At 39.8% G+C, this 24,805-nt stretch overlaps 2 protein-coding genes across 2 annotated transcripts; one reads left to right on the top strand and one right to left on the bottom strand.

Annotated features, from left to right (window-relative positions):
* The first annotated feature begins 9,552 nt into the window (after positions 1-9,552).
* Positions 9,553-11,221, top strand: LOC115740319 (protein DETOXIFICATION 49-like). The gene is made up of 2 exons (XM_030673806.2): positions 9,553-9,693; positions 9,827-11,221. The coding sequence occupies exons 1-2, from the start codon at positions 9,553-9,555 to the stop codon at positions 11,219-11,221; spliced, it is 1,536 nt and encodes a 511-aa protein (XP_030529666.2).
* A 4,388-nt stretch (positions 11,222-15,609) lies between these two features.
* On the bottom strand, positions 15,610-16,462 carry LOC115740188 (cell number regulator 1-like). The gene is made up of 3 exons (XM_030673638.2): positions 16,221-16,462; positions 15,875-16,084; positions 15,610-15,742 (listed from the first exon to the last, which is right to left on the bottom strand). The coding sequence occupies exons 1-3, from the start codon at positions 16,456-16,458 to the stop codon at positions 15,666-15,668; spliced, it is 525 nt and encodes a 174-aa protein (XP_030529498.2). The 5' UTR covers positions 16,459-16,462; the 3' UTR covers positions 15,610-15,665.
* Positions 16,463-24,805: the final 8,343 nt, after the last annotated feature.

Below are 24,805 nucleotides of genomic sequence, written 5' to 3'. Positions count from 1 at the left end.
GAATATGACAAGTTGTCTTGGTTTAATACGATTAATTAGTGCCGTCTCGTTAACAAATCCATAAATTATTTATGGTCTACTTTATATTTCACGTAGACTTATGTTAGTTTCCAAATCCACTAAATATAAATGTAAAAGTATAGCTTATTCGGATATAACTTCTTTATAAAGGCTTTGTTTGTTTTACGAAAATTGAGTTTTTGGAAAAATGTTATTCTAAAAATAATCGCATGTATCGCTTGAAAAATTAGTTAATAAAAATATTCTCATCACAAGCAACAATTTTGTGTCTAAATATTTGCGCATACAATGAAATTTTTTTTGGTTCATTCATTTTTGGAAATAATATGACCGATCATTTTTTGAAAAATAATTTTCAAATCACTCATTTTTTGCTAAACAAATGAAGCTTATGTATTTTTTTTCCATGTTTTTTTAGATTTATTTAATTTCAATATAAACACATCGATAAAAGGATTTCTACTTAATCAAAGCATAAAGCACTTACAGGTATTTTTAAATTCACTTAAATTAGTATTTCCATTAGAGAATAATCGAAGAGAAGTACTTATCTTCGCATCAGTTTCATTCAAGCAATTTAACTGAAGTTGATAGAGAAATTCGTAAATAATAAGGATATCCAATCAAACAAGTGTCAAAAGCATGTTTTATTTCAAACGTCAATTAGTCAAGTACATTTCTTCTAAGAAACAACTCCTTTTATGTCAGTCAAATAAAAAAATCCGGTTAATTCAAAATCCAAGTACAGTGATAGATAAAAAGCAGTAATTTCTGTTATTCATAATTAGGTTATTTACTATGTCAATTCGGTAATATAGAGAGTAAAAATACTTTTAACTCCATCCAACACAACATAAAGCGAAATGCTAGCCTGGAGTTAATGTTACATAATGATGATTACTTAAATAATGAAAAAAAAAAAACATTTTGTCAATTTAAATGATGAATTTGCTTTTAGCGAAAGACGACATGTAAGACATACGAAATTAAGTTTGGACCCTCGATAGCTACAATTGATTCTCAAGCAATTTCAGTTATTTGAAACTCATCCAAACCGATGTCCTATTTCTCCCTCGCCCCCATGTCTCCAATCCATGTTCTCTCTTTTCGGATATCATCGAATTTAATTAGCATCGGTTCTAAACTAAGATTCTATTTGTGTTGCAAAAAATAAATAATTTAAAAAATATTTTCTTAAAGATGATCATTTGTATCACTTATAATAATTACACTACATGTACTTTTTTCCCTCCGAAATATTCATTATCACAACTATGAATATGAGCTGTGTACACGGAAAATGAGAAGTCAAACATCACTTGAGCTTAGAATTCCAGTTCTGAGCTTCAAAAGATTAGGATGACGCATAATTTTTTCTAAAAATTAAGTAGAGAATTAAGTTAAAATTATATTCTGACAAAAATACCCTTGGCAGGTTGGAATATTTAGTCCGTCGGTCAGCCGATAAGGTCGGACTCTTATTTGAAGAAATCATGGCCACTTCAAACCCTTCATTGAATTTTTTGTTTTAACTATGAGGCAGATCTAGTAAATGGGAGAACAGGCCAAGGCTACTTGGGCTCGAACTTTTTGGGCCATTTCTGTGCTAGCCCCAGTTCAAACTTACGGGGTTAGTCTAGTGCCTAGGCCCACCCACATGGGCTATGTGTATACGTATCAATTTAGGTTGTGTGCAATTTTATTTTAGATGGGTTATGCATGTATTGTTGTCCTTTTACTATATCAAAACTTCGGCCTTTTATTCCTCTTTAATGTTTGTTGATTTCATGTTTTAAGCTAGGAGTATTACGATACACTAAGCATATTAAATGAAAAGGCCAGGCTTAAAAGTTCTTCATGACTGCCAATAGCGAGCCAAAAATCCACCAGCCAAGCCCACCCATTTTCTAGGTGGACTGGCCGGGCCACCCGCCTGTTGATCGGGTGAGCAAAATTGATATCGAATGTCGGTAGTTTGGTAGACTTCAACAAGTAGCTAATAGTATGAGTCGGTAGGGATGATCGGTTCCCGAGTGCCTAACCAACCTTTTGTTCTCTTAATGGTTTTGAAGTAATGAAAGGCAGCGTGTCTCCTTCCTTGCGAATCCATGTGGGACAAAATTTTTAGGATGACTAAAAGTGCAAAAAGGGAAAAATAGAACCCAAGTGTGATGAGGATCTCCTCTTCTCTTCTCTTTTGGTGTTTATTTTCTTCTCTTAAGATTTTTATTCTTCCTCTGCTTGAAAAACTTTACCTTGAGGGTTATAATTTCTTTCATCCTCTTCTCAGCCATGTTTTTGATTGGTCAATATTGATAACTAGAGGTGGTTGAGTTGAGTTTGGGTCGGGTAGAATATGATCCGGCCCGTATTGACACTTCTCATCCCTTTTGATCCATATTTAATGACTTATACTAGACTCGACTTGTTTTGACCCATATTATCAAAACATACTAATATTCTAGGAAAACCTATACAATTCATTTAATCTACTTTAAGTTCTTCACATATATATGTTACGTGGATAAAAACTTCACATCAAATAAAAAAAAAAAAAAAGAGTAAAAAATTAATAAATAAAATAAAAATGTAAAAAATCTATAAATTGAAATGCTTATAAAAAAAAGAGCTAACAAAATGGGTTGTGACCCTTTTTTTTTTGGTCAGTTGTGACCCATATTTAATGAGCCCAGTTTTGTATGGGTAGCTCATTTTTTGAAAGCAGATATCTATGTGTTTGATGAACTTAACCGACCATCAAGCATGTTTGATCCAAATTTCCTAACTCGCTCTCCGACCGAATCTCAGTTCCCGAATTCATGTCCTGGGGCAACATCACGCATCAAGCCCTGCCCCATCTTTAGGAGTTGTTAAAAAAATGATCCAATCTGGTCATTAGACCACAATCTATGGCAAGCAACAAATGCCCAGCAGCACAAACCTCGAATCTATTTCACCAAGCAAACGAAATTTCCCGAGTAAAGCTACGTCAATCAAAATCATCACCGGGAACCAACTTTTCTGATATAAACCGCTAAAACCGAATTTGAAATACACATGATACGACTAAATCTGAAGGAAGAGCTTGCAACGATAAACCCAAGAAGACAGTCATATGACAAGAACTCAAATTATACACAACATTTATGACCCCAGTGATAACAAAAGATGTTCTTCACGGCCCTGCTGCTTCTGAATCTGAACTCTCCCTGTTCATTCTGTTCTTCTTTTCTTGATACAGGTCGAGTAGAATGTAAGTAGAGCGAAAATGAATTCAACTGCAGTATATTGCAACAACCATCTGCTGAACTAGTATATAGTGACTTCGGAAGGTTAAAACCCAAGAAGCAGAAGATAGATGCTAAAGATAAAAAAAAAAAAAAAAATTCACTTGTGTAATGAGAGATGGCGATATAATAGAGCAATACTACTGTAGTTTAATTAGCAATCAGATGCAGGGTCGATGCAATTTCGATTCTTCCTTCCAATATAAAGAAGCTGTAAGCAATCAAAGCCTACTAGCAGCTCAAACTTCAAAACCGCAAAGCTACGGAGCTGACAACTGAACACACACCTTCGCCACAAACGTACCTTTCGGAGCCAAAACTGAGTCGCGAGCTTCACCGCAAAGTTAAGAAGTAAGCACTTCTTACTCTCTCTTTCTTCCATTGAAGTAGGACGATGGCTTACCTCTGGCTGAGTCCAGAAGGGAGGCGTCGGGAAAGAGAGGGTGATTCGGGGGTTGATGACGGTGGTGATCTAACGTGAATGGGAAGGAGAGGATGAGGATCTAAGTGAGGGGAAGAGAGACACGACCAGAGACAAGCCACAGAGGCGGGCACGACGGAGGCGGGAGACAGCTGCTTGCTAGTTGCAAGGGCAAGAGGTGCTCGTGAAAGCTGGGTTGGGCCACTCTCACGCCCACACTACTTGACCTAACCTTTTTGATGACTTAACTTTTTGGTGGATCAAAATGGGTTCTATGTGTGATTCATTTTTGACCCATCAGAGTTAGCCTTAATTTTTTGGACCCATTTTTGCTGGATCCTCTAAAAAATTAACAACCCATATAGAACCCATTTATACAAAATATGGATGTGAGTACTTTTGTATCCACGAGGAATGCAGCTGCTCCAGTATCTATAAGAGCTATGATGGACCCATATTAACAGCTCTATTGATAACCAACCAATAAAAAAATGATCGCCGGTTAGAGAACAATTTCTCCACCCCGACACGGAGAAAAAAGTGGCCCATGTGTTATAGTGTATTCCACTAACATAAATGTTTACGGCTATATATTGGTGATGATATTTACACAAGATCAAACCCGTGCCATGTAAATTCGGGGCCACATTGAATTTCATACCACCTAGTGTAACGGCCCAGAGGTTTCCACCATATGAAGGACCGTGATTGATCCGAAAAGACCGGACGAGTCTCTTGGGGTTGTTTTAGTTCTTTAGAATATTTTTAGGAGTGGGCCATATTGTAAATGTACCATATTCTTGAGTATTCCTGGAATTAATGCGGATAGTTGAGAGATTAGGAGATGAACCCCCACTATTAGATTAAGGAGAGATGTACAGTTATAATAAGAGAAGTTTTTGTACATATAGAGGTGTTCCTCTCCTCATTTGTATGATTTCACAACTAATATAAATTCACAACTTCTCTCTCTTAAGAAATTCCTAAGGCTGCACGGGTAAGAACCGACCCGTGACGCTAGAATGTTGTGTATAAGATATAGAATAGAAATTGTAACGCGAGAGTCCTGGCAGAGGTTCTCTTGTTTTTACCTATCGTATTCAGAAACAAGATATCAGGAGCTAGTAGAAATAGTAAAAATCTAGTTTTGTTTTTTATGTCTTGAATGAGAGAAGCGAGCGTCCACCGTAAGACGCAATGCCGCTTTGAACTACCTGAACAAGATCATAAACTTAATTAGCATGCATCAAGTCCCCATTTTGAATTCCCTGAAAGAAAATAAGGGTACTCACACAGTTGTTACCGCAATAATTCAATGATCTCGATCACCTCGAACGAGTGGCAATCAGCACCGATGTCGGCAACACATGCGCCGCTTGCTGATAGAGGACACCGAACAATCAGACTTTTCGAGTCGTGGCCCAGTAGAAAGTGGAGAGAGAAGAGGGGTTGAGAGTGGAAATCAAAGGTTGAGTAGCTGAGAGTGGGAACAAGAGGTTTTTTTTTTTATAAATATTTTGGTGAAAACTATTTTTTTTTTTTTTGGGCCAATGACAATACCGTTATGTAGTTACGTACTACAAAAAGTATTTCTAAGAAATGGCAGGATTCAGTTGCATTCGATTAACAAGGTAAAATATGGTAAATCTTGACCTTAGAAAAATTGAAGATAAGGGTAAGAATCGCCCTTGCCGGTGGCCCACAGGAGCGAGCTAGAGGTTGGCAAGGTCAACTTACCATCCCTTGCCTTTGGCCAGTCACCAAAGTTTGGCGATCGGTTGGAGGAAGGAGGAAGGGAAGAAAAAGAAAAGAAAAAAGAAAAGAAAAATAAATATTAAATATCATTAAAATTTATTCAAGTCAGCAACGGGTTCGCCATAAAGGACAGTCAATGTCTATCTCAACGATTTCAAGTTGGATAGATTGAATTGGTATAAATGTAAAAGGTTTAAGACTTAATTGAAAAAAAAATTATGATTGAGTTGACACAATTACAATAGGTTTAGGACTTTTTTGGTAATTTTTCCCCGTAACACATGTGGTTAGTAAGACAAAAGGTTTATCGCCCTTTTCATCCATACTACAGTGGAATTACCTTGTACCAATTCAAATTGATTTTCATTTTCAAGGCACAAATGATTTTAGTGTAGATAATTGGATAATCTTTATACATTTAATGATAAGAATATATCGTGGCAAAATAATTATAGTAGTACATCAAACAAGTTTAATAAGAATTATATTATAAGATAGAGTAATCTTACTCATATTATGGACGAGAAAATGTGTGAGAGCCAAAACTGGAAGCTCATGTATTGATCTAGGAAAAGTATCAAAAAAGTCCTAAATTTATTGTATTGTTATCAATTTAGTCATCAACATTTTCATTGGTATCAATCCAATTATCAACATTTTCATTGGACCAATTTATTCTTGAACCTTTTCACATTGATACTAATTGAGTTCATTTTGCCAATTTAGGTCATAAATTGCTTATGTGAATGTCATCTCTTCTACATGGCACATGGCACAGCTTGCATTGACATGAATTTTTTTTAAAAAAATATTTTTTGAGTTTTTTTAATTAATTTTTGCATTTTTTTCCTTTATTTCTTTTCTCTTTTCTTTCCTTTTTTTATTTTTTTATTTTCCTCTACGCGTCGCCAACCTCCTTGATGGCTGGCGGTGGTCGCCGACCATTTGCGAAGGCAAGGGCCAAGATGCCTCGTTGACCATAGGTGAGGCCGGCCCTTGCCTAGTCCTCAAAGGAGGCAAGAGACCTCCGCCGACCATCATGAACGCTGATGATTAGCGGAGGGAAATAAGGAAAATGAAATAAAAAAAAAGAAATGAATGGAAAAATAAAAGAAAAGAAGGTATAAGGCTAAAAAATTAATACAAATTTTGAAAATATATTTACATTTAAGAAAATATTCATGTTAGCGTCGGTCATGCCATGTAGGACAACTAGCGCCCATGTCGGTAAATTTCAACCTAAATCGGCCGGATGGACTCAATTGGTACCTATGTGAAAAAGTTAAGAATTAAATTTATCCAATTGATAGGTTTATGATTAAATTGGTACCAATGCAATAAATTTATGACTTTTTTGGTACTTTCCCTATATTATGGTGCATGCCTTGATAACTCTTGTAGCATCGGTGCATCATTTAGCTTCTATTAGAGAGATGCATTGAAACATAAAATGAAGTATTTGTTTTCTTTGACCTACAAGCACAACATAAAAATTGTCTATAATTTCCTCAAAAAACAAGAATGTTTGAAAACGCATATGAGAAAATCTGTGCTGAATAGACAAAGTTCGACCCCCAGCATGTTTTAGTTGTTGGTATGCTTGTGTGTCGATATGTTTAAACTTCTTCTTCTTTTTTTTTTCAAATGATATATTCAAACTTCAAAGGCGTGTTAATGCGCCTATAAATGCGTAAACAAGCTCGCAAATGCGCACTCAAACGGTGACAAGTATCCATAACGCTCTTCTCTGCATGCGTAGATGGATGTGTATAAATAAAATAGCTCATTTATACAGAATGGCAAAGGTGCCCAATGAGCATAGGAAACTGACTAGAAAAACGAAGGAGACCTTCAATCACAACAAAGGTTTTCTCACTTGAAAGATATGCTCCAAAATGCGTGTAGAAAATCTATGATGAATAGGCAAAATTGAACCCTCTACATGTTTGACTTGGCGGCATGTTTGTGGGGGAGGATTACCAAAAAAAAGTCCTAAACTTATTGTAATTGTGCCAATTCAGTCATTAATCCTTTTTTTGCCAATAGAGTCCTCAACGTTTTGCATTTATACCAATTTAGTCTATCCGGTACTGACGTGACAATTTTCAATAATATTTATTATTATTATTATTATTTTATTTTTAATATATTTTTTCTTTTCTTGACTTCCAGCCTATCCGGCAACCAGTTGGAGGAAGAAGAAAAAAAGGAAAAAAAAAAGGATAACAAGAAAATAGATAAAAAATAAAAAAATATTATTAGAAATTGCGCCTTCAATGCCGGCCCGCTAAAGTTGCCCGGATGGACCGAACCGATGCAAATGAAAAATGTTTAGGACTCAAATGGTAAAAAAAAAAAACGTTTAAGATTGAATTGATACAATCGCAATAGATTTAGGACTTTTTTTGTAATCGTTTTTCCTAAATAGTCGATGAGCTCCTATTGTGTCGTTTTGTGAACGAGTGTAAGTACAAAAGAACAAAAAGTAAAGTACCCTTATTTACCCAAGTATGTACACAATTTGCGTAACTTTTTCTACACATCCCAGATCTCTTACGGTAGAGATGATTAATTTAGCTATGACCAAAAATAAAACTGCCAATTCCAAGATGGTTAGCTGTGAAATGCATTTAATTAGTTTTCTTTGACGAAAAGTCAAACCTTCTCACGTGCAAACTCGAACGTTCTATTTCGGGGAAAAGTCGAAGCTTCTCACGTGTGTGGATGTAGCAGACACCCATACCACCCACGAAGAAACATGCTGAGACCATGCAAATTCCACGGCAGGCACCTGGAGCAGTCTCCTGCCACTCGTGCGTAACAGAAGTTGCAGAATCAGGGAACCGAGCCATTAATACCCAAAAAAAGATTGACAAGTATCGGGGCACACCCCCTATTAAATGATAAGTCTTACCTTTGGTTTAATTATAAAAGAATCAAATCTCGACAAGTATTTTAATTCGTCAAAGGGTATCTGAATCAATCCAATTCATTGTCTCATTATGTCAAGAGTAAATATATTATTATTTCAATATGATTGTTCAGTTTTTTTTTTTATAAAAAGAACGGGATTAGAACGAGAATCGAGCTGCACCATAAACATGACGATAAAAGATAAGAAGTGTACTGGATTGAGATTTTCTAATTACCTCGAAATTTCAACCACAATCAACAGGATATGAGACAATTAAGATTATTAGCCACTCCACTTCACGTCGATTTTTCGTTATGCGATCTTTCTAACACGATTCACGGGTGTCGTTCAACGACATATGTCAAACAATTTGTATTCAAATAGTATTATGGTAGAATGAGTTTCGAATGGTACGTTGACGGGTCCTTATGAAAACCTTTTTTGAATAAAACTCACGAGTCTTGTTAATATCGGTAGGTTCTCCACCTCGCAAGTTGCCCAATCAATTTTATACCATTGATGAGTACGGGTGAGATGTGAATCAAAAGGTTAAGATTGATTGAGATACCGAGAGAAGCAAATTAAGGAATCTTTTCCGGGAAAAAAGAAAAGAAAAGAAAAGGTGTAGAAAGGAGAGGCTTTATTGTTTGCCATGTTATGCAGACAACGAAGAACCCACCCTCCCTACTCGCATGGCCCCCTCTCCAAAGACTCGTCCATTGCTCGCCATGGCAGCCCTAACCAACCTTCTGCATGTGTCCGCATAAATCCTGCACATCCCCAGAGAAAGACTCGTATATAAATGCAGGAGTGTTGAAGGAAGAAAATCCCAGTAAGATCGTACAGACAGTGAAAGGAATTTAATGTTGTTTTAGAGGCAAAGATTTACTGTAAGTTTCTCTCTCTCTCTCTCTCTCTCTCTCTCTCTCTCTCTCGCCTTCTTCTTCGTCTTCTTCTTCTTCTTCTACCGTAATTTTCTCTCTCCGAGTGGTTTTGCATTTACTCAGTTTTGTTATCTCTTGTTGACTTCTTCTTCGCTTGCCCTAGGACCTTTGCTTGCGTGTAGAAGGAGGAGGAGGAGAAGAAAATAGTCTTCAAGTGCTTGGTTTGAGTGATCAAGTCTCAAGAATCTCAGACAACAACCCAAGATCAAGATGCATGGCCAGAGTGAGAGAGAGACATTTTCTGCACCGCTTCTGGGCGACGATCATAGCTCTGATATATCATCCCATGTAGAAAGTTTGGTGGGTGTATCAAATGAACAAGATCAGCCAATGAGACGATCAAGTTTTGAGGTTAGTGTTTCAAATTCCGATTACAGAAGGAAAATTAAGTTCCTAGTTTAGTTTTGTGCTCCTTCAATGTATTGACTAAAGCCAATTAATATGATATCATCTCAAGATTTAGTTTTTGGTTTGACCTTTTTAGGTGTTTGAAGAGATCAGAAAGCTATACGCCATAGCCCTACCTCTCATTGTCACTGCCCTAGTCGTGCACGGGAAATCGGTGATATCGGCGCTGTTCCTGGGCCGGATCGGGAAAGAAGCGCTGGCTGGTGTCACACTCGCTATCGGTATCGCCAACATTACCGGGTACTCCGTCATCACAGGCCTTGCCCTTGGCATGGAGGCCATCACCTCTCAGGCCTGCGGCGCCAGACGATGGCCTCTTATGGTCCAAACCCTACAACGCACGATTACTATCCTGACCCTCGCCTCCGTGCCCATCTCCGTCCTTTGGTTCAATGTCGAGCCGATTCTCCTCCTGTGCGGCCAAGACCCGAAAATGGTCTCGGTGGCCGCGGTCTATCTCACCTATGCGATCCCGGATCTTTTCTTCCAATCTCTCATCAATCCCCTCCGGATCTACCTCAGATCACAAAACATCACAATCCCTCTAATGCTTAGTGCAGGGTTTGGGCTTCTCCTCCATGCCCCAATTAACTATCTTCTTGTCCATCACTACAAACTCGGCGTGAAGGGCATAGCAATGGCACTGTCCACAACCGACCTAACCATTTTGGCCGTCCTTGTTCTGTGCATCTACTTCTCCAGCACCTGCAGAGAGTCATGGCAAGCTTGGTCACTCAAGTGCTTCAAGGAGTGGAGTACTATCCTCTGGTTGGCCATCCCGAGTTGCATCTCGGTGTGCCTGGAGTGGTGGTGGTACGAGCTCATGATCGTCCTCGCCGGGGTCCTCCCGAATGCTGCTGAGGCCGTTGGCGCCATGGGGGTTTTGATCCAAGCCACTGCGTTGATCTACATCTTCCCCTCGTCGCTCGGGCTAGCAGTGTCGGCCCGCGTTGGGAATGAGCTCGGTGCAGCCCGGCCCGAGTGCGCCAGGGCCACCTCCCTGGTGGCCCTCGCTTGCGCCGTCGCCACTAGCCTCGTCGTGATGCTGTTTACGGTCGTCATGAGGACCACGTGGGGCCGGTTCTTCACGAGGGACGAGGCTATCCTGGCGTTGACCGCTGCGGCATTGCCGGTGGTGGGGTTGTGCGAGCTTGGGAACTGCCCTCAGACCACCGTGTGCGGAGCATTGAGGGGCAGCGCGAGGCCCGCTCTGGGGGCGAACATCAACCTGGTGGCCTTCTACTTCGTCGGGCTGCCCGTGGCGGGCGTCATGTGCTTTAAGATCGGGATGGGCCTCTTGGGGCTCTGGATGGGCCTCCTCGCAGCCCAGGGAGTTTGCGCCGTCGTGATGGTGGTCATGTTGATGAGGACGGATTGGGCTGCGGAAGCAAGGAAGGCCCGAGAGCTGACGGGCGACGCCGCGGAGCAAGGCGACGGTGGAGGAGAGAATTGCGACGAACGCCCAAAATAGCGAAGGCGCACAATATGTACAGCTAGAGATAGTGAAATGACAATAAAAGGCAAAGAATAATGATTGATCACAGCGTACAAATCTTTTCAAACACAGCTTCTTCTTTTTTCCTTTTTCTTTTGGGTAGCTTTCAATTTCCATTGAACTGACTTTGGAAAAGAGTTCTCAATTATAATCACCAAGGATCTAACAATTGTTTCGCAGAAAATTAAACGTGGGATCGAATTTGGAGAAACTTTTTTTATCTCGGAATTAATAAGAGACGGCGTTACGAACTACAACATACTTACACGTATATGTGTCTATATTAATGTGAAATACTTGGTTTTGGTTTGGCATTTATGCCCGTTTGTTTCAAAATATACTTTTGGAAAATATTTGGGAAGTCATTTTCAAAATGACTTCCTTTTCCGGTGTTCAAAAACTGAAAATGTTTGAAAATGTTTTCCGCCATTTGGTAAGGAAAATTGTCTTATTTTTCTTCAAAATAGACTCGTGGTCACTTCTTTAAAGTCTCCTCTCTCTCGCCCATTTCTAGAGATAGAGAGAGAAATTAAAGAGATAGGCGTTGCCATAATATAATCCCCGCACTAAGCAATAGGGATTTTGATTTTGGAGCACGCGAACGCCAGAGGCGACGGTGGTCGGAGCGAGCTGTCAACGTTCATTGGGAAGTAGGTGGTCCCCGTCGATGCGTCACGAAACACTTGGAATTGGCCACCGAGTGCCTCGCCGACCCACTCGTCAACGTCAACTATGTCGTAAAATCCCACTCTCAACACGCTTCAATTTTTTTTTCCTTAAATTTTTCATAAAATTTCTCTACACGAACTCCGCACAAAATATGGTGTAACATCAAGAAGACGACGATACCAAAACGGGGAAAAAAAGGATGATAAAGACATCCTCAACAGAATCGTGAAGCGTTCACGTTATGGGATGGCGGGATCTCGAAATGCCAGAGCCTCCCCATGCGCCCACCTTGTACTTCATGCACGGGAACTCCTGCGTCGCCCTCTCCACCGTTCACGTCGGCAGGAACACGTGCATCACCCCTCCCCCACCCGCCTCCTCACCATCACCACCGCCGTGAATATCGGCCCCATCCTCCCCGGCGCCTCCATGGCGAGTCGGCCGCCGAGGTCCGCGTGGAGCACGAGGAGTTTAGTACGAACGTCACGGCTCTGCTCCTCGCTATAACTTTCCCTGCTTGAGGCTGGCGACGCCGCACTTGGCCCCATCGGCGTGGCGTGTCGCGAGGAGAAGAAGGAATATTAAAAAAAGCAAAAAAGAAAAAAAAAGAAAGTAATTAAAACATAAATTTTATCCAAAAATAAAATTGAAAAAATAAATAAAAAAAAAGAAAGCAAAAAAATAATTAAAAGAAAAATAGTTGAAAGAGGAAGAATGAAAAGTGTAGAAAATGTTTTCCTCTTCTCAAAACGAGAAAATCATTTTCCTTAGTTTTAGAAGGTTTTTTTTTGTTGACCGGAAAATATTTTCCGTTGACCGCTAATTTTCCGCCCCCCAAACACCGGAAATTGGGGAAAATATTTTTCAGAAAAATATTTTCCGTGAAACAAACGGAGTTAATCTAAATCAATTTTACACTAAGAAAATTGATTGATACCATGAGGGTTTTTTTGTTGTTGGTTTTTTTGGCCAGGAAACTGAGAGTGAATCTCAACAACCCAAACGGGTTAAAATGGTCAATGAAAGCAACACAAAACCCAGATTTCAAAAGGTTGAAAAATCACACAACATCCATAAACCGGGTGAATTTGGTTAAGTGCCCCTCAAGGAACGCAAGCATCAGATGCACCGAAGGCACGAGAGGAATCAGAACAAGAAAGTGTTCAAACGGCCGAAAGGCGAAACGAATTGAAGCCATCGTCGAAAAAGAGCATGTGAAACGCGCGAAACCCATCAACGAAGCCGGAGAGGTGGCAGCCACGTCAGTCGGTCGCGATTGCGTAGTCGGATAAAGCCGCAAATCCCGTCAGGATTTTCCCTCCTTTTGCGGTCGAATTGAGCTTAGGGAAGATTGTCTAAAAATCTTAAACCTATTATACAGCGGTCAATTCGGTCCTATGTTTTTAATTCGTGTCAATTTAGTTTTAAACCTTTTTAAATTGAACTTGAACTAGACAGATAATGAAAACCCTAGAGAGAGAGATATGGGTTTTTGTTTATGTGAGAGAGTGCGTACTACGAAGCAATGGATCGATTTTAAATACGGTCAATTCAATTACCTCTACGTCTCTTCTTTCCATTTTTGTGGATCGCATAGATCTATAGTATTTGATTTCTTATTCTCTAGAAAATCCTTTGTTGTTGTTAATTCTGTTTATATCATGATGATCGATTTTAAATATGGTGCACACTATGTAGGGACCGTGGCATGTGGGGACAATTATCCTAGATGTCTCTAAATCTTTTAGGGGGAGGATTTATAGAGGTGAATATCCTTGACCCTAAAACTAGATTTCATCGAATTACAATCTTTGTCATTGTAAGTTTTATTCCTACCACTAGATTAGTTTGATAAGAAAGATTTGTTTTTTTTTTTTTTTGGCCGAAATGATAAAGAAAGATTGAAAAGCACAAGTTTTTGTCCCACCAAAAACTTGGAATAATGAGGGAATTCCTAAGGATCCACGCGACAAGCGGGAATATGCCTTGTGTGGACGAAAAGAAAGTCTTTTCGAGCAATTCTAGCAACTCTAGGTCATTTTAGAGTGCTTATAAATCAAATGGACTCAATTGAGGATAAATATTGCAAAATTGTCTGAAGGTTTCTTCTTTGCAAAGCGTCATGTCTGTGATGATTGCCTTTACAAGTTGAGTGGCAACATTGGATGGAAAGATTGTACGCCTACACAAATTGGAGAGGTTGAGCTACAGATAGTCCAAGGTCAACGTATTGGGTATTCTCCCCCTTTCCATTTGCTTTTGGACTTTAATTACAATTATGGGTGATCGGTTTCCAATTCAATCCGGTCCCATCTAGGGATTGGGAACCAAATAGAATCGGATCCCGGGCGGTCCAATAGAACCGGTGGATTATTAATAAGGATGAGTAACATGGACTTTAACTTTAATATATTCATTAAAATTAGATTTTTTTTTAAGGAATTAAAAAGACAACCAATGGATTATTAGGTTTACCTCTAAGAAATAATAAACAATAATAAATAATCGATCCGGTCCGGGTGGTTCGATTCCCCCTGGAATTGGGACTATACTGAAAATCACCGATACCAATTTTATGGAACCAAAACGAAGATTGATGCTTCCGTGAACTGGACCAAACCGGCCGATCCGGGTGGTTTCCGGTCCGGGTGATCCGATTGCCCCAGAATCGGGAACCATACCGAAAATCACCGGTTCCAATTATATGGAACGGCAAACCGGACCAACACTCCCGTGAATTGGGTCAACCAACTAGTCCGAGGCGGTTCTTGATTTGGTCGGTCCGTTTTGCTTAACTCTAATTACAACAACCTGATCTTTTCAACAAAATATCCAATTTTGAGTCATGAGCATAACTAAGCCTGTAAAATGTCCAAGTATGCTGTAGATACGCTCAAATGAGGGATGTAAATGCAACAAGCAGACAAATCTCACATCAAGGAGTTTGGCTTGGTACTCTAGCTCTATACTTTCTATCTTATTTACCATTGTTTTTGTCCCAAAATATCCTGACCCAAAACAACTAGTCTTTTTCCCACTTTATATTCACAGCCCAAGCACCTCGTCCAACTTACCACCCGCCTCTAGCCACCACCGCGCCGGCTTTGTACCCCCTATCTTCGGTCACCACCACGAGTCACCTCCCTCTCTCTAGCAGTCTGCAGCAGTTGAGGTACTCGGCCTAGGATTTGAATTCAAAGACCTCTATTGCATCCTCCATCAAAATTCTCACAAGTCGCTAATAGAAGCACCGCGTCGGTGACGGTAATCAGGCACAATTCCTCCGATTGATGGGGTGGACGGTTAATGGAAGTGGGGAGGGAGGTGGCAGCGAGGCCTCAGGCAAATGGTTGCCGGTCGACGATGGCGATGCATAGAGGATGTGGTCCCTAGTGTTTTAACTCCGACCAGTGCAGATCAGATACATTTTGTGGCAAAAGGTTGAATAAGGGAAAAATAAGAGATTGGTAAGAGCACAAATGAATTTGGATTGAATGTGTTCATGAGTAATTATCATAAAGAGCAGGTAAATAACAGATGTTAATTTACCCTTACTTGAGAGAATCTCAATCCATAAATGAAATGATTAAACACACATAATTTGTTGACAAAGTAGCTTAATACATATTAGATGTGAAATGGTATTGACAACGATTTCAGAAATAGACGGATAATCTGTAAGAGAAGGTAAGAAGAAGAAGTGGCAAAACGCCGTAGTCTTCCCTGTGCAGATTGTCCTCAGTTCTCAGCTTCACCGATTCATGCCTGATATTACAGTGGGAGCATTTGCCATCCCCCTCTGTTGCCGGTCCATGTTTGCTTCCCAACCTTCACATTCAATCAGGATAGATCACACATCACAACCGATAGGGCAAGATCGGGAAAGCGAATGCGCAAGACCATCAGAAAACGAATTTTGACAGTGAAAAAGTTCATGAAAGATGAAGATGTTCGACTTACCAATGCCCATGTCGAAGCCGCGGTTCTTGAGCTCTCGGTACTCCTGGCAAAGCGAGCAAGGCTCGCAGCAGAAGTGAACCAGGCAATCGGCGATGGGCGCCTCCTCCAAGTCATACTGCCCTCTCATTCTTGACCGGTAAAAGCACGAATACATGCATGGCAAGCCCGTCAGAGCCAACACTGCGTACACGAACCCGCTCGCTGCACAAGCTGTACCCCGAAGACCAAAAGAATCATGACATGTTTAATCATCAAAAACGTAAGCTCGGCAAAGAAAACCTGATCAACTAAGTTAGAAAAACTAACTGTCGGGTTCACAAATGTTACGTGTTCTAAATAAACTTACAAACGGCACCCCTGCTCACGATCTCGGCAATTTGTCCAAACGTCACGCAAGGGCAGAAGCCAGTGATCAGACAATTAGCAGGGTCGTCGCAGCAGTGGCAAAGTCCCGTCGACCACCGTGCCGTCGTGCCACGAGCAGCAGCAGCGGAGAATGGAGGTGGGCAAGGGGAGACGTTCATTGGACCCGGAAACCCACTGGTTTCATACTTAACACCACCATCATAAGTTGAAGGATACATCTCCTGCGCGAGATCTGTGTATTGGCTCGCAAAGAAGATTAAGCCGGTAATTGATGAAGACGTCTCCTGCCTAGCGCATGCCTCAACGAAGAACTTTAAAACCTTTTGACTTATCACTCCAATGTATCATCTCAAATTTCATAATTTTTGCATGTGAAAAGTTCTATTTCTTGGTGAATTATTTGAAGTTGTCAATACAGCAGGTACGACCTTCTTCCTTGAAAACAATTCATTGGGGAGCTTGTTCGAGGCAGGTACTACCGGATGCGTTCATTTGACCCTACGTTTTGAAGATTTCTAGGGACGCCACCTCTTTTAATCTTCTGTCTTGGCAAATACAAAAGTATGCTTTAATGAAAGGGCGTTCAACGTTTGCATACTTCATGGCCTTCTACTGCTGGAGTTACTGCCTTGCAAATAAATAAAAGATATACAGATCGAAACAAATGATGAAAAATAAAAAAAAATATCGTCCTAGTTTATCCTTCATGGATGGTGAGATGAACAGTGATGAACTGTTCCAAACATAAAATACAGAACATGCGTAACTTTTCCGTTTGCCCAGTTCATATCGGATGTAATCATCCTGTTCTAGCTTGTCTAAAATCCCGTATTCGTTTTCGCTTATGAACTAATCTATGTCCATGCGAACGGAACGATGCGTGTCGCAAATATCGTGAGATTTACTTAAACTTAGTCAAACGGAGTTATAGATTTGAGGGGAGGCAACGTTATTCTTTAAAAAGAAGAAAGCAACGAGATACATGATTAGCAAGAAGCAACTTGAATTATCCATTATTATATTTTTTTTTTTGTCGGAACTTGAATTATCCGTTCATTTGTTAACTTAAACTCTTGCTTTAAGCTAATGGTCTTAAGTATTAAGAAACACATGTGAGTGAGTTGTGTTAAAGAAATCCTATATCGAAAAATCGAAATGGTGTGGAGCAGTTAATATACACATATTGGCCTATAACTCATTAACTTAAGTTTTTAGTAAAGGTAGGTTTAATTGCATATATTAACAGGTTAGGACTTGGATTCCCTCTCGGTGATATCCACGTTCGAAGGTATTAGACTTTTACCGCACATTCCAATTCAATTCAATTGAAGCCGTTGGCACCGATGTGAATAATTTTTATAATATTTTAATATCAATCTAATTCTTTATTATTTTGTTTTGTTTTACTTTATTAATAATTTTTTCTGACTTTTTTCTTTTCTTTTCTTTTTTTTTTGTTTAGGATCGGAAGGAGGCCGTCAACCACTAGCCGCAACCCTCGCTGCAACTAGCGAGGGTCGTGAGCCCTCCCCTAGTTGTCAACGAGGGCTCGTAGGCCCTCATCCATTGGTTGGCGAAGGTCCTTGGCAGCCTCCTGTTGGCCCTAAAAAATAAAGACAAAAAAACTATTAAAAACTTTTAAATATTGAAATATTATTAAAAATAATCCACGTTGGTGTTGTCCAATCAAATAGACTAAATTAACATAATTACAAAAGGTTTAGGACTCAAATAATAAGAAAAAATTTGTAAGACTAAATTGGCACAAATGCAATGGGTTTAGGATTTTTTTGGTAATTTTCCCAATATCAAAGTACTTTAGGAATACGGGTCGGGTCGAGTCGGGTACAATTCAATATATATGCATTGCAATAAATGATTCTTAAATAGATTAAATGGATCTATTTGGGTTAGACGTTCATAACTCGACTCGTTCCACCCATTTGACGGGTCTAACCACGGCAAATGCATTTTAATTTTCTCATGCTTTTTTGGTATTCCAGCGAAAGAGCTTCATGGCGTGGATTTAAAACGTGCGGATTCTAATCAATACGTTAATCTAGGGCCTATACTGAAGCAGTGGCAGCAGACCAAATGCAGCCGACGCGTCTATTGAAACTGGTGGAATTGTGGCTGTAACGCAAGTTCGAATATAGTACTATTGAAACCCATTATAGTTCCCAAAATCGAACGGAATAAAGTTGCATGGACTCCAATAAAGAGAGAAAGATGCCCACGGAAACCAGAAACGAGTAAAAGATAACCAATGAAGATTGTCCGAAGGAGTGTACGAGGCGCTGTCGATAGATTCTCCTGTCCACTTCAATAAATTGTAACGACTGTGCACAGCAGAACTCATCAGCCAATCTCAAGTTCATCTTCTGCTTCCCACACCAAGTCGATTTTGACGTTCGGTCATCAATCAAAGGGGACAGTTCGCTATGGCCTTCACATGTTATGTTCGGGTGCGCCCGGACCAGGAGATGACGGTGGAGGAGTTCAAGAACTGGATCCGCAGGTTCGACGCGGACCACGACGGGACCATCAGCCGTGAGGAGCTCCAGGAAGCGGTCCGGAGCCTGAGGGTGTGGCTCGCGTGGTGGAAGGCCCGTCGGGGAATGGAGGAGGCCGATCTGAACCGCAGCGGCCGCATCGACAACGCGGAGGAGTTCGAGAGGTTGGTGACCTACGCGCAACAGCGTTTGCACATGAAGATCAGTCAAAAGTAATTGGTGATGTGAGGGAGCCCAACTAAGAATTTGGCTTTACATTTTCCTGTTTTTAGGGTTTCTGTGTTGACTTTGGAAAGGAATATGATTCGTAAGGTAATAAAGTTTTTCGTATTATTTATTTTTAGGCTTAGTACTCCTTCATCTATAGGACTATTGATTCTAAGGGATCAAGGTTGATCCACAATTCATATTCGTAGGTATAAATTTTAGCTCCATACTAGCATCGACAATAGAAACATTCGAGGTTGAGTCGGCCGGGAATATGAAATGGAATGAACATTTTTGGTAAGGTCTTTGGTTCGAGTATAGGATGGCCGATTGTGGGATGGGCTATTAGCTCAATGATAGAGCGTGCCGAGGACCCTTGACACAAATGAACGCATTGCGATGCCTATTCACAACAACTCCATATGTCTTGGGAAAAAAAAGTTCGAACTTTTTCAGACCTAGACCTAGTCCTAGTCCACGATATGCGACGACCAAAATTACGGGGCATGCACCACGTGTCGTAGTCCCCATTTGGTTGACCATTAGAAAAATGTTTTGACCTTGTGAGCATGCTTCACATGGCTTTAAAAGCCTGATTCCAATCAGCCTATCTTCTCTGCTCTCGAAGTGAATGTCATCGTACTGCGTTCCTTCGTTATTTTGACTCGGACAATTATGGTTGTCGAACCATGTATATTTACTATGTATTAAACAAGTTGAGAAAATTGTTCAAAAAGTTCTGAACATATTATAGTTTTTGCTAATTGAGTCAAAAAAAATTTTAATTTTGCTAATTGAGTCATGAACCTTTTCATATTTTAATTGAGTACATCTTATTGATTTTGACAAGAAATCATTGATGTAAACGCTGGTTGACCTTCGACCAAACAAAAAAAAAACCGCTAATTGACCTACGTGATACCACTAATGTTGACGTGAATAATTCTTCATAATGTTTTAATTTTTGTTGAAATATTATTTTTTTTCCTTGTCTTTTTTATCTTTTTTCGTTGAAAGGGTAGACAGGGCCGCCGACTAACCTACATGGTATGACCGGTGTTGACGTGAATAATTTTCATGATGTTTTAATTTTTGTCAAAATATTATTTTTTTTCCTTATTGTTTTATCTTTTTTCCCGAAAAGGGTCAACGGGGCCGCCAGCCACTGGCCGAGGGCCAACAACCACTGACCGAGTGCCAACAAACCCCGTAGGCCCTAGGGAGAGGGTTGCAAAGCGCTTGTTGGCCGTGGGTCGCGGCCCTCACTCGCCCTCACTTTGGCTAGTGAGGGCCGCCACTCCCTCGCCTAGCTAGATTTGGTGAGGGTTGCGTTGCCGGTCCTCGCCCAATGGAAAGTGAAAATCGTTGGCCCTTTGTGCCAAGAAAAATAAAAGAAAAGAAAGAAAATAAAAATATTAATAATTGTCCACGTGAACGTCGACCATACCACGTAGGACGGTCGGTGTTAATTGGGCTTTAATGCGAGTAATTGTTGGTTAAAATTGATCGGATGGACTTAATTGAAAAAGTTAGTATGTATACATGTACTACATGTCCATATATGTATGTACTTACTTTGACCATTGTAGGGAAGACATGGAAAGCTCCAGTTAGTAATATCTTTTAGTCGTTGGCCCGGGGTTTTGCTCTCTAGAGCCTTCACGATCTCCCAGCCAAGCACACCCCTCTAAATGTCCAGGGCTTGATGGGACAGCATCATAGAAAAACTAGGTTGCTGCAAGGAAGACACAGAAGTACTAAAAACGTTGATGAATTAGCGCGGCAAACGTTGTTAGGTTCCTGCGTGATCACGTGACTTCATGGGCCTGCATCGCCAGCTCACTTCTCTGCCAATTTCTTACAAGTCAAAATGCCTTTCGGTCAACGAACTCCAATGCATGCCCATCTTCTCTGGATTCTGCAACCCGTTCCTCTGTCTCTCTAGAAAACAAAGCATTGTGTCTCACCAACGGGGAAAAGAACAAGGAGCTGTGAACTTTCCTTCCTTGTTTTTGGGCAGATTGTGCACCCCTTATTCGCAAAAGAACTCAAAAGAAGACGATGGAGTGCAGTAGATTCCTCACGGCTTTGGATAAGGTTTTATTCATACGTGCTGAGCCTGAATGAATTTTGTGGATTTATTCTATATGTTCACATACTTTGTGACGAACTAGATGAGTTTGCGGGGAAAATCACCAAAAAAAAAAAAAATAAATTTATTGAAATTGTGTTAATTCGATCCCAAATACTTATTTGTCAATCCAGGCAACCCACAAGAAACCAGCTTTGAGAGACATATTCCATGTATTCCTCAACATCCCACACTACATGGAAATGTTTTTCCGATAGTACTGTTGGGGATGGTACAACCTCAACCGTAGATCCATGCACCATCATCATGTGTTTTGCATAAAACACTCTTTGATTGGGAGATCGTATGATCATAAATGATCGACAATATTATCGACTGTCAAGTTTAGCAGCCCTCCAAATAATATTCCATTCCATAATCCTCTTGAGACCTAAACATCACTCCAAGAACTTTGGCTCTCCTTGCAATTTCAACAAAGCCCTTCCATTATTTTGAATTTGCAGCACACCTTGGCTCCATATGTTTGATCACTATCTCGGGTGAATAGACACTACATCAGCAGTTAACCAAACTTGGGACACTGGCACTGAATCAAGCTTGAAATGGCTGAGATCAAATAACTTCCTGTAACATATCAGTGCAAATCCCAATTGAGATGAGTTCAATCCTTTGTGGATATTGCTTCAACCCAGACAAATAATAAAAACTGCCTGAAGATACAGAGAACTGATGCGGAAGGAGTGCCTATCACCATTTAGAAAGATCATAAGGTCGCCCGCAAAACAAAGATGTGCGAGCTTAATCTGCTTACACATTGGATGAAATCTTAACAGACCTTTCTCAGCAGCCGCATTTAGAAGCCTATTAAGAACCTCCATTGTCATTACAAACAGGTAAAGAGACGAAGGATCCCCCAGTATTAGACCTTTTTGCCTCTCGAGATGACCAGCAAGCTCTCCATTCATGTTAATAGAGAATCGAGGATTAGTCACACGGTGCTCCGACCACTTCAAGAACTGAGGAGGAACATTTATAGCTGCAAGAAGATTAAGCAGGAACTTCCATTCGACAGAGTCGAAGGCACTTCGTGATATCAACCTTGGTAGTCCATCTTGGACTGACACTTTTCACGTGATAACCCTTAACAAGTTCATGGGCAGGCAATTCATTGTCACCAATCTTTCTACCTTCTGCAAATGTCGAGATCGCAGCCCCACATCACATGTTTCATTGTTGTAATTGGAAACCGTTAGTTTTTTTTTTTTTTCTTAAAACACTCTTATGAAGCTTTTTCACCTACAAGGTAATAGATAGGATAACCCCTTGGCCTGGATTTGCAATCCAACCATGCAACCCTAAGAAAAACATGCATGTGTCTCAAGAGTTTATTCTCTGTCCTAATAATTTAGTGTCCGGAACTTTTCATGATTTCTGTCTGTGGGGAAATGCATAGGAAGTCCTAAATCATGTATGTTGGATGCAATCAAGTCCACAATTTTTGAATTCGCTCAATTTAATCCTAGACCATTCCTAAAAAGGACAATCAAGTCCTTTTGATGAACATTGCTAAATCTGTCTTCGCATCTCTTAAAAAGTGCTTATATGTCATCCTCAAATTACACTTTTCAACGTAATTTTAGTACTAAATTGCATTTTTTATACAAATTAAGGGCTTAATTAAACCTATTGAAAGGTTTAATTAGTAATATGTGCTGCAATTTTCATCTTGTATGGAGATTCAAACTCAATCCCTGAGTTGGTTCAACATACAAAAGTGCCATTTGAACAACCAACTTAGAATTGCTGAGAGTTAACTTCCTTTCTCCAATTATAACAATTTATAATTAGTACACATCGTGTCCAAACCTCGTCATTTTTGGTTGTAATATGTGAAAGGCCACTATCAACTAGTGCAGTGCATATCTACTTGCTTTCTAGATGCGCCATCCCATCTCACGTGAACTATATTCACCTATTTATATAATCACCTTTTTGTATATAATACCTAAAGCAACCCAGAAGAGCACTCAGATGTCAAACACAAAACTCAAGATAGACAGCGAATTCCTCAGGCGGATCCTCGACCGGATCTTAGTTATATTAATTATCACATCAAAAGATGAGACTTAATACCGAACAGAGAATAAACATATGTATCTCCGTACTAACCAAGTTGTAAAACTTTATATAGAAATAAAAATCCTAGGAATCTTAATTTGTATGTAAAAAGTGTGTTTAGTACAACAAAATGGAGAAACGACAGATGCAGAAAGCAGAAATAAATGGAATAAAAATTTCAGATGTCGAAAATGTACATGAAGTAGTTGAGATTCCGTTTCAAGCACATAACTTGAATATAAAGAGTTCATCAACCAGAATCGGAACTGAAGAGAGGGATGTTAGTTGATTCCATTTCTTTTCGCTCTAGAACAACAAACGTTGTTCCACTGATTTCCTCCATCTGTGAACCTGGTGTTTCCTTTTAGAATATGAAGAAAGCCACAAAAAGAGAAGCACTAGTTGATTCCATTTCGTTTGTACTTTAGAAGTAGAGAGAGAGAGAAAGAGAGATGCACCACGGTGGGTGGTTCTCACGGTTGTGCAAGCGAGCCACACAATGAGTGGCGGCCTCTCACACAGATGGCAACGTCAACGAGAGCGGCAATGGCAAGCAGTGACGAAGTCGCGGGGCATGAGAGAGAGAGAGAGAGAGAGAGAGAGAGAGAGGATTCTAGGGTTTTGATTGATGCATGTTTTCCCTCAAAGTATGAAGGCATCTGCGTAAATTCAAGTACTCTTAACTAGTATTGAATGAATGTGGGCAGATAAATTTTAGCACCTTAATTCTCGAGTGCTAATGTATCAATCATCTAAAGGGTAAAATCAATATGTAAATTTGTCCCTTATATTTGGAGAAGTACAGTACATTTTAACAATGAAAAGGAGACTGACCAATGAAAATATATGCATTATTCTATTCCCCGGTCTCCGACACGATTTAGATGCTTTCTTCCTGTGAGAAAGAGCAGCCGGATACTCCCAAGTAGCCCGGATACGAACACCAAAGCAAAAGAACAAAAAGGTTGATTCTTTTGGGGATAGTGTTTGAATGCCCATTGACCAACCTTTTGAACGTAAAATCCCATGTCATGACAAAACATCACATCCGCGCATGACATGCATGCATGGCATGCCCCCTTGTCCAAATTTAAATAACCAAATAAATTCCAAACACGTAAAATACCTCGCTAACCTCGTTGGATACGCGTTATTTGGACCCTAATCGTTCGCCTAACTAATGTACACAAGCCCATTTCTTGCCATACCTGGAAAAAAAAATGAAAAGACACATTAAAGAATAAAAAGAGTGCATTAAAAGTCCTAAAACTTAACTCGAAAGTAAAATGGAGTACCAAAACTTTCAAAAAATACAATTGATTCCTAAAACTTATCACCAAAATATAATCGAGTTCTAAAATATAGTGCAATAGAGTCTTAAAATTTTAAAATGTTGCATATTTTGAAAATTTTAGAACTCAATTATATTTTTATGATAAGTTTTAAGATTTAATTGCACATTTTTTAAATTTTAGAACGGCTCAGTTTTTGAACTTTCAGTCCATTTATCCTAAAAAAAAAAAAAGGAGGCAAAAAAGTTGCATCGAGCACCACTCCAAAGCAAATCCTTTCTCCTTTCACACACACACACTATCCCTCTCTGTGGCTCCGATATAAATACAGACATCTACTTCG

This window comes from Rhodamnia argentea, chromosome 1, assembly GCF_020921035.1.
Source record: "Rhodamnia argentea isolate NSW1041297 chromosome 1, ASM2092103v1, whole genome shotgun sequence".
In the NCBI taxonomy this organism is placed as follows: Eukaryota; Viridiplantae; Streptophyta; class Magnoliopsida; order Myrtales; family Myrtaceae; genus Rhodamnia; species Rhodamnia argentea.
Note: the sequence above shows the minus strand (reverse complement) of the source record. Positions and strands in the feature narration are given on the sequence as shown.

Bases quoted from the DNA above. Each gene is read 5' to 3' on its own strand.
- LOC115740319 (XM_030673806.2), top strand. From the start codon at position 9,553: ATGCATGGCCAGAGTGAGAGAGAGACATTTTCTGCACCGCTTCTGGGC. The intron at 9,694-9,826 runs GTTAGTGTTTCA...TGACCTTTTTAG, and splicing joins TGAGACGATCAAGTTTTGAG to GTGTTTGAAGAGATCAGAAA.
- LOC115740188 (XM_030673638.2), bottom strand. From the start codon at position 16,458: ATGTATCCTTCAACTTATGATGGTGGTGTTAAGTATGAAACCAGTGGG. The intron at 16,085-16,220 runs GTAAGTTTATTT...TTCGGGGTACAG, and splicing joins CGTGAGCAGGGGTGCCGTTT to CTTGTGCAGCGAGCGGGTTC. The intron at 15,743-15,874 runs GTAAGTCGAACA...TTGAATGTGAAG, and splicing joins CGGCTTCGACATGGGCATTG to GTTGGGAAGCAAACATGGAC.